General features: G+C 37.4%; 1 protein-coding gene across 1 annotated transcript in view; it reads right to left on the reverse strand.

Moving 5' to 3' along the window:
- Positions 1–5,275: 5,275 nt before the first annotated feature.
- Positions 5,276–14,568, reverse strand: part of LOC136866735 (trypsin-1) — a 97,646-nt gene continuing 88,353 nt past the window's right edge. The window contains exons 5-7 of the mRNA XM_067143844.2: positions 14,034–14,236; positions 9,393–9,450; positions 5,276–6,524 (exon numbers count right to left, since the gene is read on the reverse strand). Of these exons, the coding sequence (XP_066999945.1) occupies positions 6,403–6,524; positions 9,393–9,450; positions 14,034–14,236 (383 nt within the window). The 3' untranslated portion in view covers positions 5,276–6,402. The remainder of the gene's footprint in view (positions 6,525–9,392; positions 9,451–14,033; positions 14,237–14,568) is intronic.

Genomic DNA, 14,568 nt, shown 5'->3' on the forward strand with positions numbered 1-14,568 from the left:
CGCGATAGTATATTTAAGGTGGAATAATGAGGATGTTAAAGTCACGTGGGATGCCGAAGTTCAGACGAAAGTGGAGGTTTGTAACATGTGGTGTGTTAATGAGGTTTCAAAAGATGAAGAAGAGAGAGCGGATTTTAAGTTGTGTGAAGTGTGGTTAGAGGAGAACCACGATTATGCTTTGAGAGAAGCGGTAGATAGTAGCAATTTGGAAGAAGGTCAGAGGGACCGATTTTTGTATGTGTTGAGAGAACACAAGGAAGTATTTTCATCGAAACCTGGCAAAACACATGTGTATGAACACTCATTTTCAGTGCTGGATAAAAGTATATTCGCTGGACCAAGATATCCGATACCACATAAATATGCTAAAGCGGTAGACAATCAAATTGAAGCTATGTTAGAGGATGGTATTATTGAAGTTTCGAATAGTCAGTGTGTCAATCCTTTATTGGTTGTCCCTAAGAACGACGGTTCTGTCCGTTTGTGTATTGATGGGAGGGAGATGAACAGACGTATTGCTGCTGATCAATTAAAATCGTTAACTGTAGAGGAGCTGATACAGGATTTTCAAGGGAAAGTTTGGTTTTCTACTGTTGATTTACGTAGTAGTTTCTGGCAGATTCCGTTAAGGGAGGAAGATAGACCTTTAACAGCTTTCAGTCACAAGAGTAATCTGTATCAATTCTGTCGTGTCCCATATGGTACTCGTACTAGTTCTTCTGCTTTAATTCGTGCTTTGAATATTGCTTTGGGGAACGAAGCCGACCACTATGCCACTATTTATATTGATGATTTAGTAATATCGTCTTGCAGTCTTGAAGAGCATTTAGAACATCTCGACAGGGTATTTACATAGTTAGGACAGGCAGGTTTCACTCTTAAAGTGGAGAAATGCATTTTTTGTCAGCCCGAAGTCATCTTTTTAGGACACCGTATATCTGCAGTAGGTGTGACTCCAGAAAGCACGAGAATAGAGAAAATATTGGATGCAAAAAGGCCCAGGAATATAAAATAATTGAGATCCTACATTGGAGTATGTAACTTTTTTAGAAGATTTGTATTAAGATTTTCCTACTTATTAGAGCCGTTTAGAGATTTGCTGAAAGCTGGCAATAAGTGGAAGTGGGCAGAATACAATGAGAAGGCATTTGAAGAGCTAAAAGATGGTTTTAGGAAAGCTGTGATTTTGAAATATCCTAGAGGAGATAAGAAGTATGTTATAATGACTGATGCATCACATTGTGGTATTGCTGGAGTTCTATGTCAGGAGGATGATGATAACAACTTAGGGATTGTTTCGTTGGCTTCGAGAGGGCTTAGTGCAGCTGAGAAACGCTATACGATTACTGAATTAGAGTTCCTAGCGATTATTTATTCTCTAAGTATGTTCAGGATGTACGTGTTGGGTACTAAATTTGAGATCTGGACCGACCATCATGCGCTATCTTTTATTTCTACTTGCAAATTGTCATCTAACAGGGTCAGTAGATGGATTTTAGCTATACAAGGGTATGATTTTAAAGTGGTACACATTAAAGGCAAGAACAATGTGTTAGCCGATTTGCTATCCAGAGACTGAGATTTGTGTAATGAAGGTAGTGTTATTAAGACCCAGGAAGGCATTTTAATCTGTGCATGTCTTCATAAAGACAATAAGGAAGCCTTGAATAAATTAAAGAAGATGTGTTTTGAACAATCTCAGGATAATGAGTGTAAATATGTGGTAAGAGAACTTGAGAACGGAGATCAGGAAAGTGTGAAGAAAGACACACCTATAGAATGGTTGATCAATTTTTAACGAGGAATTGTGGTGACGATCGTTGGCGTATATGTGTACCTAAGTCTTTGAGAACGGAATTAATTTGGTTCATTCATAAGGAGTTAGGACATTTTGGTGCAAGTAAAGTGTTGTATGAGATTCAGAGAAGTTTTGTATGGAATAAGATGGGAAGGGAAATTAGGAAAACTATTTCCTCTTGTGATTTATGTCAACGGAGTAAAGCTCCCAATAGGTATCTCGAAGGACCTAGGCAAGCGGTCATTACTGAGAAAACCGGTGATCTTGTTTGTATTGACTTATTTGGACCCGTAGTTCGTGGTAAATATGGCTATCAATACGTTTTTGTGGTGATTGACGCTTTTTCCAAGTTAGTCAGATTGTATCCGATGAGAAAAGCGACAGGTCATAGTTGCAGTAAGATTATTAGTGACAAGTATGTTCAGGAATTAGGTACGCCTAGGAGGTTATTATCTGATAGCGGATCTCAATTTACATCGAAGAAGTGGAAGGCTGTGATGACAGAGTTAGGTATTACACATGTTTTTTCCTCAATTAGGAATCCGCAAGGGAATATGTGTGAACGCACGATGAAGGAATTAGGTAGGATGTTTCGATCTTTAGTTCATGACAAGCACACTGCGTGGGTTGGTTCTTTAGCGTTGATTGAGAAATGGATTAACATGGTTCAGCATGATAGTACGAAATTCACCCCATTAGAGGTTCATTTTGGCAGCAATCCAAGGAATGAGCTGGCAAAAGTACTAGGTATTACACAGGAATCTCAGCGGGACTCTCAGATATATGTCAGGTTAGCGAGAGAGAATTTTATTAAAGCGGCTGAAAGCGTAGCAGACAGCAGAAACGTCAGGTGTTAGACGAATTTCATGTAGGAGATTCTGTTCTGTTACGTGTTCCCATGCTCTCGTCCAGTGAAGAGAAGGTGACGAAGAAATTCTTTTTGTTGTATCAGGGTCCATTCCAGATTCATTGTCGGGTTGGTCCTTGTGCATACAGATTGAAAGATGGTAATCGTGTCATGTTGGGCACTTATAATATTCGCTCTCTGAGACGATATATTTCTGCGAATTAAGTGTAATGTCTCCCCGATGTTGTTTTGACAACATTCAATGTAAGTGAGTTAGAAAACGTGAATTCATGTATAGGTTGTGAACCTAGACCTGACACCATTGTAGAAGCCATGAGTAACTTGGGATTTTCTTTTGAAACTGCAGAAGGAAATTAATGCAATAATTTTCTAAGTATATTATTTTTTTGCTACGAAAACAAGAAATTGCTTGCGGCCATCTATGAGAGGTAAGCCACGTGTGATTACGTGTGTGTGTGTGTGTGGTGTATATATTATTATAACCTGGAACTGCCGAACACTTTGATGGTGAAGTGCAAAGATAGTGTTATTTACCTGTTGTTGTAAATATTATGAGTGTTGCTGACGAACTTTCGCAAGAAAATCGGCAGGAATTATTACTAATGTTATCTGGTATCGTTGAAACAGACACTCTACAGTGAGATACAAGATTTGGTTATGTATGTTTTTTATTAAGTGTTTGTAAGATGTAATGATGTATATATCAACCATTTTGTTGTAGTGTGTTATTTTCATATATGTTATATCTGTAAATAACAGGAGGGCGTATGTAACCGTCCAGGCTTCTCCAGCCCTACTAATTTAATATAATATCATTTTACGCGATATCAGTTGATATCAAGTTTATCCGCCATCGGCAATTATTTGTAATAACATATTTATTCAAAGTCAATCATTTGTAATCAAGGCTTTTTGGAATCATATTGTATATATGATAACATCGTTTTATTATTTAAATTATTATATTATGTAGGATAAGAATTCATTATGTTGTAAATACGGTCAATATGTTGAGACATAGTTGTTTTCATTTCATCTCATGTTTGTGTATACGGAGGGTTATTCTTGAAGCTTGGGATTTTGCGTGAGTCATGGGTTTACTTTATGACCAAGGCTAGTAAACAGCGACCCGTGCGCGAGGCTTGCAAGCTGGTCAGCTATATCATCGCCACGCCTTCTGGACTTGTCGAGGAAGAAGAAAAGGGGAGTTGATGCTTCGATCTATCGAATCAGATACTTCGTTGTATATGAGTTTTGAGATTGAACTGTTACCAAGAGTGGGGGTGAGCCCGGATATATACTGATTCTCAACACGAGAACGGAACCTTGCAGCCTTACGACCTTACAACCTTACAACCTAACTACGTGAACTCCATCACTACTACTTCTACTGTGAACATCTACTTTGTACGACGTGATTTGATATTTGAAACAGTGTGTGGTCGCTCCGCGACATAGTTACTTTTGTACAATGTGTTGTCGCTTCGGTAATGTTATCGGATCTGCGTGACACGAAACAAGCTTACGGCTCTTGTGTTATATTCAGTAAATATTGTGGACGAAGAACTATGTTTAAGTTCAAGTCTACGAAATTTGGTACAAGTCTGTACCGTATAAATAGTATAGCTCAGTTGGATGGAGATTTCTACTAATATGGAAAAAATCATATCTCTGAATTTTCTCCTCATACGATCAACGCTGATCAGTTTTTACAAGTATAGGGCCAATGTCTAATTTAAAGACTAGGCAAGCAGGGAGTGCTAGTCCAGATAGCCCGTACCATATCAAATAAGGAAGGAAGGATGTCCATGGAGCAAATTCAACATCGAGAAGAAGAGTACGAGTAACCACGGAAACCAGATGACTTCAACGGAAGCTGCAATTGGTGAGCTTCAATTATATAAAGCAAGCAATAAGTAAATTCAGTAAATTAAATTCTGAATTCCTCCACGCTTTAAGGAAACTTTTCCGATTCATCTCATTTTTTTGTATAATAAATTCATTTGTATTTTATATTGCGTTAATTTTCTTTCTTAAGCGATACTTAATGGTTAATTATTTAAAATCCTACCCCTGTGATTTAAGTATAAGTCTCTATGCTAGTAAATATAAATTTTGGTTTACAGTTTTATTTAAAACTGTAACCATGGCGCCCAAACATTACATAGAGAAATGGGGAACCATGGAATGTTGATTGTTTCTATTTGCGTGGCAATTTGCGGGCAAGCCACAAATAGTTTATTTGATGTTCATGTGTCCCAAGATAATAACTTTCATCTCCCCAAGTGTTTGGATGAGAGGGAACAGTTACAATACACCCGCAAAGAAATCGCAGCTAAATGGGTTTATCAACAAAATACATACATACTGAGTGTATGGGGTTGATTATCTTGAATCATGATATCCTAAGCTTTTATAAAATGATTGTGGACACCAAATTCTGTGTTATGCAAGACTATTTTATCCGAATTAGGTAAATATTGCTTTATAGCCCCCCCCCCCAGTTGTTCAGCTCGTGAGGAAGTATGTATTGTTCTATAAGAAGATTGATTAAATGTAATGTGACATGGATATCATAATAAATTATGGCCTCCAAAAGTGTATCCATCTTCTTTCTTTATAAGAAGTATAAATAAATTTATTTTCTGAAGTTTTTCATATACACATAATCATGAACATAAACACAGATTGCACATTATACAAATACATGGCAAGTATTTTTTGTTGAAACATTTTTCAGTGCCAATGTTATCTCTATATTTATCATGAAGTTGGTGATATAAATTTCAGTCTTCTCCTGCAGAGATTTCTTGTAAATATTATAAAATATCTCAGGCCATGATTCTCCCAAATAAGCAGATGTGTTAGTCTTAAAGAGATAAGAACAGATATTCAATGAATTCTAATCTTTTGATCTAAATTGAGGAGATTATAAAACAATCAAAATATAAATTGTCGTTTCCCTATTAACATTGCTACATTAATTATATAATTAAAGTTCCATTATTAGGATCTTATGATCTATGTCATATTTTTAGAATTACTCTCTTGATTATAACAATTTACTCACTGAATAGTTTTGGGTCACATCAATACTATCAGTTGATCGTACTAATTCTGGACTATCTTTAGGAAGCTTTAGTTAGAGACAGATTAATCATAACTAATGTTCATAATTTACTATCTTCTTTTTCATATTCAAGGCCATTTTCTCTCAGTTTCGACAGCTAATGTGTAACTGTGAGGTTCTTCAGTCTATCGAAACTAATTCGGGATAAAATAAATGTATATAATACCTGAAAAAGAAAGCATTTAATAACAGATTATACCTGAAAAATATACATACTTAGAGTTCGACGTTTTAGTTCCAAAGAAGAATTACCCCAGTTACTTTTTATAAATATTGTTTAATACAAAAAGTATTCGTGTAGATACAGTTAGTCACATTGTTACTGTCTGAAATCAATCAGCATAAATAAATTAATAGTTCGAGAGAGAAAAGGAGTGTGCTTGTTTCTTAAATACCACACAGGTACAATCAACAACCTAGTCTGAGTTTATGCTACTCTGTGTTTCCCAGCGTGTCAGAGCCATATATCTGGCCAGAAAATATTAACCAATGGTAAGTTTTCCTCTTATCACAGAACAGCTGAACGTTGCCTTAAAATATAGTATAGGATAATTTCCCTGAGAAGATAAGCAGAAATTCCAAGCGTCATGCTGGTGTAATCAGTAATTAATCCTCGCAGAAGCAGCCTTCTCTTGAATTCTCCATGATCCAGTCCAAGTAGCGGGTGACTCGCGTGTACACTCCTGGATAGCCGGGCCTGGCACAGCCGTTACCCCATGACACTACTCCTGGAATAAAATATATACATACACATTACTATTGTGTGTTTTGAAGTCCCTTCAACTGCTTTTGGACTTAAAAGACTCTACGTGGCCAAAATTTTGTCTTGGAAAAGAGGTCATTTAACGTGCCAGTATATAAGTTACACTGACAGAAGTCTCTCACATTTCTCCATACTTCATTGTCAATCTGGATTCGACTCCTTCAATCTTGGAATATAGAAAATGGGGAACCTGTCTCATTACTCTAAGTATCTGGCCAAATTACACATTGTTTAAGTCATATTCGCCTGACTGAGTGGCTCAGGTGGCTTGCCCTCTGAGCTCTTATAGAAGGGCTGGACCCCGACTCAGTCAGGTGGTATTTGAAGGTGCTCGAATACGCCAGCACACGAACGATATCCTGCAGGACAAAATTCTGGCACCTCGCTGCTTCCAAAAGCCATAATAGTATTTAGAGGGACGTAAAACTAATAACATAAAAAATAAGTTATATGGGCAGATTAGCAGTCACGAATATCGTGGTGAAGTAAAAACGAAGAAGTATTTGGTAATGGTAATGAGGCTGTCAAGCTGAAGCGGTAAAGGCAAGCTTGTTTCTCCCGGCAGGATGTGGGTTTTATTCTCCGTCTGGAAGTCGAAAATTTCGAAATGAGATTTCTACATTTGAAGAGAAGCATACCTCCCTTAGATGTGCTCCTTCTACATCCTTTATCTCCAAGCCGATAGGGAGACAGTTTTGATTATTTGATAAACGTCGATAGAAATTCCAGTGTTATAGTTTATTTATTTATGTATTATTATATTTATTTATACATTTATTTATGTATTTATTTTATTAAGGTTGTGGCTTTAGCCTCGGAATTGTCTGAGGACACGTTCTGCGCGCCAGTTTTATGTGCTCTGAGTCTTGAAAACAACTTCATACACTGCAAATTCAGGATCACTACTATCATGTTGAGTGAGTACGAATTTAAACTTTCAGTACTTACAAGAGAGTAAGACACATTGCTATTCAAATGTAATCTGTTCTGTAAGGAAATACATTCATGTGATAAGAGAGATATCACCATAGTACGTCAATGTGGTTAATTTGACGGTTTTCAGGACATTATACGATCCACGTAAGTTTATTAATCGACCCTTGAAGAAATTCGAAAAGTTGCTAAATTATTAATTCAAATAATCCTTGGATATAATGGGCTGCCTGGTGTTAAAAGAAGGTCAGTATTAGTACATTATTAAATATTATTCCTTTACTTATTCAATTTTAAAAGTTTTTGCATTTATGTTACGTAAAATTAATGTGAAGTATTTAGGCTAGATCTTCACATTTCACAAGAATTTTAAATTACACTTTTACTTAAATATTTTATAGACGGATTAACTTTTGTGGTAGATAATTTTTTAAGTATGCAGTGATAAGTGGTTTCTGACAGACGTTTAAGATAAGGTCCATCAAACCTGTTTTTTAAATAAGAAATATGACTGTACTGGAACATTATAAATTTTAATGATAAACCGACACTTACAACTGAATGTATATCAGTGTGATTTTGGGGCTGATTGACAAGTTATTGCATTTACCCTGACCGAGAACACATTTCGAAGAAAAACATTACTCTTAATGTAGAACATTTCAAGGCGGAGGAGTATCCTGTGTGCGGTAGGGGCGGGGATTAGATTCAGGGGATATATTTCACCTAAAGGTCTCCACAAATAAATCAATTTAAAAAAGAAATAATCAAGTCGTCGTTACATGTTATGAAAAGTGTAGAATACCACCTCGAAGTCATTGGTAGTACGGTAGTACAATGCACAACACATAAATTCATTCTTATACAATATACACATGACATATACAATATACAATAGCATAATAATATGAATGTAATCCATTCTGAAGTGATACAACTTAAATTTAATTTTGTAACAAAAGTTGGTTATATGCGAGTGTAATCACGGCCGACCAGATGGTACGAAGTGGATTTTAGGAAGCTCTGGGCGTGAATGAAAATCCACAGCCTGTTTCCAGTCATTCGACCGGGTCAGGAATGGAATGAATGAAGCCCCATCTAGCGGCGAGGATAGGAATTGTGACGGCTGCCGAAGCCTTTCGCACTCCTCTGGGGCAATGATTCATGAATGACAGATTAAATGAAATAATATTGGAGAGTGTTTCTGGAATGAATTATGACAGGGAAAACCGGAGTACCCGGAGAAAATCCTGTACGAGTAACGCCTACGCTTTGTCCAACACAAATCTCACATGGAGTGACCGGAATTTGAACCACGGAACTCAGCGGTGAGAAGTCTGGGTGCATGTGGTAAGTTATATTTATTCATTAGTCCATAACATGTTATGGGTTGCAGCTTCATTACCAGTTTTGTCTAGTGAACGACTGTTTTCTAAGGAGATTAAAAGTATATTTATGGAGCACAATAACAAATATCACTTGATCGGTTTGGCACTTCTGTCAGTTCATTAAGTCAACCTAGACACTGAAATATTTTTGGAAAGGCAACCATCACCCTTCTTTGGTGCTATAAGATTGATATTTTAATCAGTCAATGTTTATTCTCACTAATTAGACACCGATTCTATGTTATGTCTGTTAAATGTATCACTGTATGAGACTGCCTATACTTACATCCACCATATCACCTCCTTCCCAATTATTATTTTCTGGGTACTCTCCTGATCGAAGGATACTGATCTTAAGTTATTTAATTACGAAAACTACAGTTGGGCGGATGACCTAGGTGTTAGGCCCCTTTAAACAACAAACATCATCATCATCATCATCATCATCATCATCAAAACTACAGCATTAATAAAAGGGACACGAAACATGAATAATTCTGATATTTGCTCACCTATAAGTTCATATCTCTTGTCATCACGCTCTCTGGTCAAAGGACCGCCACTGTCACCCTGAAAATGAGAAAAGAAATATTTTCAGAATATTCCATGATGGTGATGTTTTCAGATTCAAGGGAAGGGATTTTTATTCCCTCTTGGCACTGTCATTGGTGAAAAACGAAGAAACAATTAGTAGTTCGACCCCCGATGATTGAAAATACTGGTTAAAGGAAGAGAAAGGCTAACGAAAGGCGTGATAATGAAATCATTCCTATCTCGCAATTCCAGTAACGTCGGAGTCGAAATAGAACAGGAATAGATAAAAGAAATTTAGATTGGAAAGATAAAATATGAGGCAAGTGCGATAACAGGTAACTTATAAATTGAAAACAATATTATATCATACATGGGTAACTAATGCAGATATCGAGCTCGAATTATTATTATTATTATTATTATTATTATTATTATTATTATTATTATTATATAATTATTATTATTATTGTATATACAGCTGTTGAATTGTTACCTCCATTTGGTATTATTATTATTATTATTATTATTATTATTATTATTATTATTATTATAATATGCGAAATGATCATGTTGTTTTTGAGGTTATGTCATGAAACAGGCACTGTATATAAACATTTATATCAGTTGAGTTAATGTAAATACCTGTTAATAAATATTAAAATTTATTCTTACCTGTATATATAAATTGTAATCCATAGTTGTGAAACACACTGTAACTTCCAGAATGGTAACAGGTGACGAGAATGATTGAGAATATTCCATCCATTTTAAGCTGTGTATTACGCACTGTAGAATTTTCGCGAAGATATATTTTGTAATGTAACTTTCTAGAAGCCTGCCCAGGCACATATATAAGGGGACGATCTTGACCGTAACAGTTAGTTGTCGTTTAGTAGAGAAATGGTGTAGCAAGTATATATCCCGGGCTGATATGCTATATTTGCAGTTTGCAATCTCCATATTGAAATACGTAGTCATTTGTCTTCAACTGTGTTTCAAAGTTGTAACCTCCATATTGAAGTGTTGGCAGTTGTTTTTAATAATGGCGGCTTTGTTGACCTTATTTTTTGGATTACCTTCGTATCTATCTATCTATCTATCTATCTATCTATCTATCTATCTATCTATCCATGTGTGTCATTATTTACTTCTAGTATTGAACCTGCATGTGATATCTCTTCTTTATTAGATTAAGCGGAAACTGGATAGGCTTTATTTAGAATATCCGGTATCTCCTGTCTTATCCGGTGATCCATACTGAAGAGTGTAACAGGTCCTCCAGTTGGCCGTTTTCGTATATTAGCGTTAGCTGGAGCTTGCAAATAACCCATCCCACTTCGATGTTGGGAAAGTTCAATGCTGTCGACGTCTTGAAAGCACCCCACAATATCTGTTTCGCATGGACATTATGATGCGGACGGTAGAATTATGTAAATATTACGTTTTCACCCAGCAAGTTGGCCGTGCGTCAGTGGCCACGCAGGTGTGAGCTTACATTCGGGAGATGGTAGGTTCGAATCTCACTGTCGGCAGTCCTGAAGATGGTTTTCCATGGTTTACATTTTCACACCATGCAAATGCTGGAGCTGTACCTTTATTAAGGCCATGGCCACTACCTTCCCAAACCTAGCCCTTTACCATCCTTCAGTTGGAAATTCTAAATTCCCACGGAGGGAATTACATATTTTTCCACCAATAGAGCATATCAAAAATCAGATCAAAAATTCAGTTGCCAAAAACCTTCGATATGTTAGTGCGATGTTAAACAAGTAGCAAAAATAAAAACCGTAAGGATGACGTTTGAGTAATCGAAAATGCATATTTTTCTGAATGGGAGTGTTCTGTGGGAAGAGGGACTTACATTTCTCAAAATAGTCTTAGTCAGAGTTCACAAAATGTTCGAAGTGTACTTTCAATTTGCACTACGAGAAGTGAATGAGGGACGAGTAAATGCTCTAATCACAAGCGTTTACTCCATCTGAATCAAAATTGAACTCCTTCTGAGTGCTAAAAGATTCAGGACAATCATACATGGACAGACAACGAAACGTTACCGGCACTTCAGCCCTTGTCACGTAGGAGGAGGCGGGGGTAGAGTGTGTGGTCAGGCAGCGCAGCAATCATGGTTAGCGGTAAGCTTTCCCAATGAATGTTTTGTTTACGAGTGGAGTCCTTGCTGTGCGCTCGCTGTCTGGCAGTGCACTCCATCCCCGCCGCTCGGGAGCAAAGCAAGCATTTCCTCAGTCTGAGTGTTAGCACCAACTAAAGCTCCGGTAACATTTTACTACCTTTCCCTGTACTTGTATAGGGCAGTGTCCGTCTCCTCAGTTGAATGGTCAGCATAGTGGTCTTCGGTTCAGAGGGCCCCGGGATCCAGGTGTCAGGAATTTTAGCCGCATCTATTTCATTCTTCTGGCTCGGAAGGTCGATGTTAAAACTGATCTTCATTTATACACATCACAAGAGACTACCATCCACCACAGAAGCAAGCAATAGTGAATACAATAGATCCTCTCGTAGGGGTGGCGTCGACAATAATGTGAACTGTAACTCTGATATCGTTACGCTATTGAGAGGCATGTGATCGACGTACGAACGTAAGGGTTCCATCATCATTTACCTGTGGTAAAGTTTTCAGTTGGCTACTAAAGTTCTAGATTCAAACTATATGGTGTGTTGTGCTTTCACGATATCACAAGCAATGTCATACTCCGACCTCGAACTCCTTGTTTTATAGGAATCAAGTTGTCTAATGTTTTATGGTTTTTCAACAGGCTATATTTTGTAACAGTTTGACCACTTGTGCTTAAGTTTACTGATTCGAAAACTAGTTCAGGTAGGTTGAGAGTGCTTGAATGTGAGTGATCCATACCAGAGTTTTCAAAAGAATAATGTGTCCCAATCAAACTTAAAGAACGCTGGCATATAAATTAAAAAAAAGGAACATTTGTTTGGCATTCAGGATGACGCCAAGGGGCATCAGGACATAATAAGTTAAAAACTAATATTGTTTATTCACGATCCTGAAGAAAATAACCGCAAGAAATTTGACTTGATTTTGATGAGGTGTGAGTCAAGTGAATCATGAACATATAATTTTAGAAATGACTTGAACTTTTAGTTAGCGTTTGTACTAATGAATCTAAAAATTTAAAATCACAATTGAATATTCTGGAACGCGACTATCAATTCCAGTATCTAGGATGTCAAGTGACAAGGATCAAATGTAGATCATAAATGGAGCGAATTTCAAGAGACGTGTGTGTAAGTTTAACAAAAATGTAGACACAAGTCCTCGATGGTTGGTGCCTGTAACGGATAGAAAAAGTAATATCATAGAGAATATATTAAAATTTTACAAAACCATGGCAATTCCCGTTCTTTTACATGCAAGTGAATCGGTGACCCTAATGTGAAAAATAACTCAGTCGTCTTCAAACACCAGAGATAAAGTTTCCTCATGAGACAGGAGACTACAATACTGAACCAAATGGGAAACGAAGACATCAGGAAAGAATGAAATATCTTCTCCTTAAAATCTAAAGTGAGCAGTATACAACAGACTGAACAGAATATCTAAACAGAATATGAGAACCTGAATAGCGCTGTTATGCTGCAATTACCAGCCAACAAGTTATTGATATGTAAGCCTAATCTACGAGAGAAAAGAGGATAAAAATGAAGGAAAAGATTATGGTAATTACTTAAGTACAGTAATTATTAGAAAATCGAAAGTAGATTGCAAGTATGTAAAAAATTAAAATGTGGTTTTAAAGTATTCAAATTCATATAGCCGGCCCCGTGCCTGCCTGAGAGTCGGGGTTCGATTCCCGACCAGGTCAGAGATTTCTACCAAGGTCTGAGGGATGGTTTGAGGTCATTTAGCCTTACAACTGAGGGTCCGCTTCTGTGGTGCAGTATAGTAGTTAATGTGATTAGCTGCTACCCCCGGAGGCCCGGGTTCGATTCCCGGCTTTTCCACGAAATTTGAAAAGTGATACGAGGGCTAGAATGGGGTTCGCTCAACCTCGTGAGGTCAACTGAGTAGAGCTGGGTTTGATTCCCAGGTCAGCCATCCTGGAAGTGTTTTTCCGTGGTTTCCCACTTCTCCTCCATGCAAATACCGGGATGGTATCTAACTTAAGGCCACGACCGCTTCCTTCGCTCTTCCTTGTCTATCCCTTCCAATCTTCCGTTCCCCACGCAAGGCCCCTGTTCAGCATAGCAGGTAGGGCGCCTGGGCGAGGTACTGGTCATCCTCCCCAGTTGTATCCCCCGAAACAGAGTCTGAAGCTCCAGGACATTGCCCTTGAGGCGGTACAGGCGGGATCCCTCGCTGATTCCGAGGGAAAAACCGACCCTGGAGGGTAAAGAGATAAAGTAGAAGAAGAAGAAGATTACAACTGAGAAGCGATCTGGCGATGAGATAGTGGCCACGGTCTAGAAAGCCAAGAATAACGGCCGAGAGAGTATTCGTGCCGACCACATGACACCTGAAATCTGCAGGCTTTGGGCTCAGCAACGGTAGATTTTGGGCCGTTGCGCCATAAGGTTTTTTTTTTTTTTTAAGTTCGTATAATATAGTTGCTAATAAAAGTAAACTGACACGTACAACTTACCTGACATGAATCTTTCGTACCCTCCGGATACCCTGCGCACAGCATGTTGTCGGATATCATCTTCTCGTTGTATTTGGTGTTTTTACAGTCTTCATTAGACATGACGGGTACCTCTACTTCTCTCAGCACACACGAAGGCTTTCCATCTTCATGTAAAGTACCCCAACCTGTAGCTACAGCCTTCACTCCCACGTACAATTCCTCTGGAGCATAAGTACAATAATTTAAAAGTGAAATATTGTGCAGGCACTAGATTTACACATACAGATGAAATAGGTATAATAATAATAATAATAATAATAATAATAATAATAATAATAATAATCTGTATATATATATATATATATATATATAAAACCCCAATTCAGTCTTTCACAGTGATATTGAGAAAACTATAAAGTTTCAACACCTGAATTTGGCATCACATAGGCCCTATAGATTGTTTTACCTCTCCTTTGCAAGAAAAATATCACGGACCTCCCATAAATAAGATCTTTTTACTTTTTAAAGGAAAACATGTTCCTCTAGATGAAGT

The sequence above is a fragment of the Anabrus simplex genome, chromosome 3 (genome assembly GCF_040414725.1).
Source record: "Anabrus simplex isolate iqAnaSimp1 chromosome 3, ASM4041472v1, whole genome shotgun sequence".
Classification (NCBI taxonomy): domain Eukaryota; kingdom Metazoa; phylum Arthropoda; class Insecta; order Orthoptera; family Tettigoniidae; genus Anabrus; species Anabrus simplex.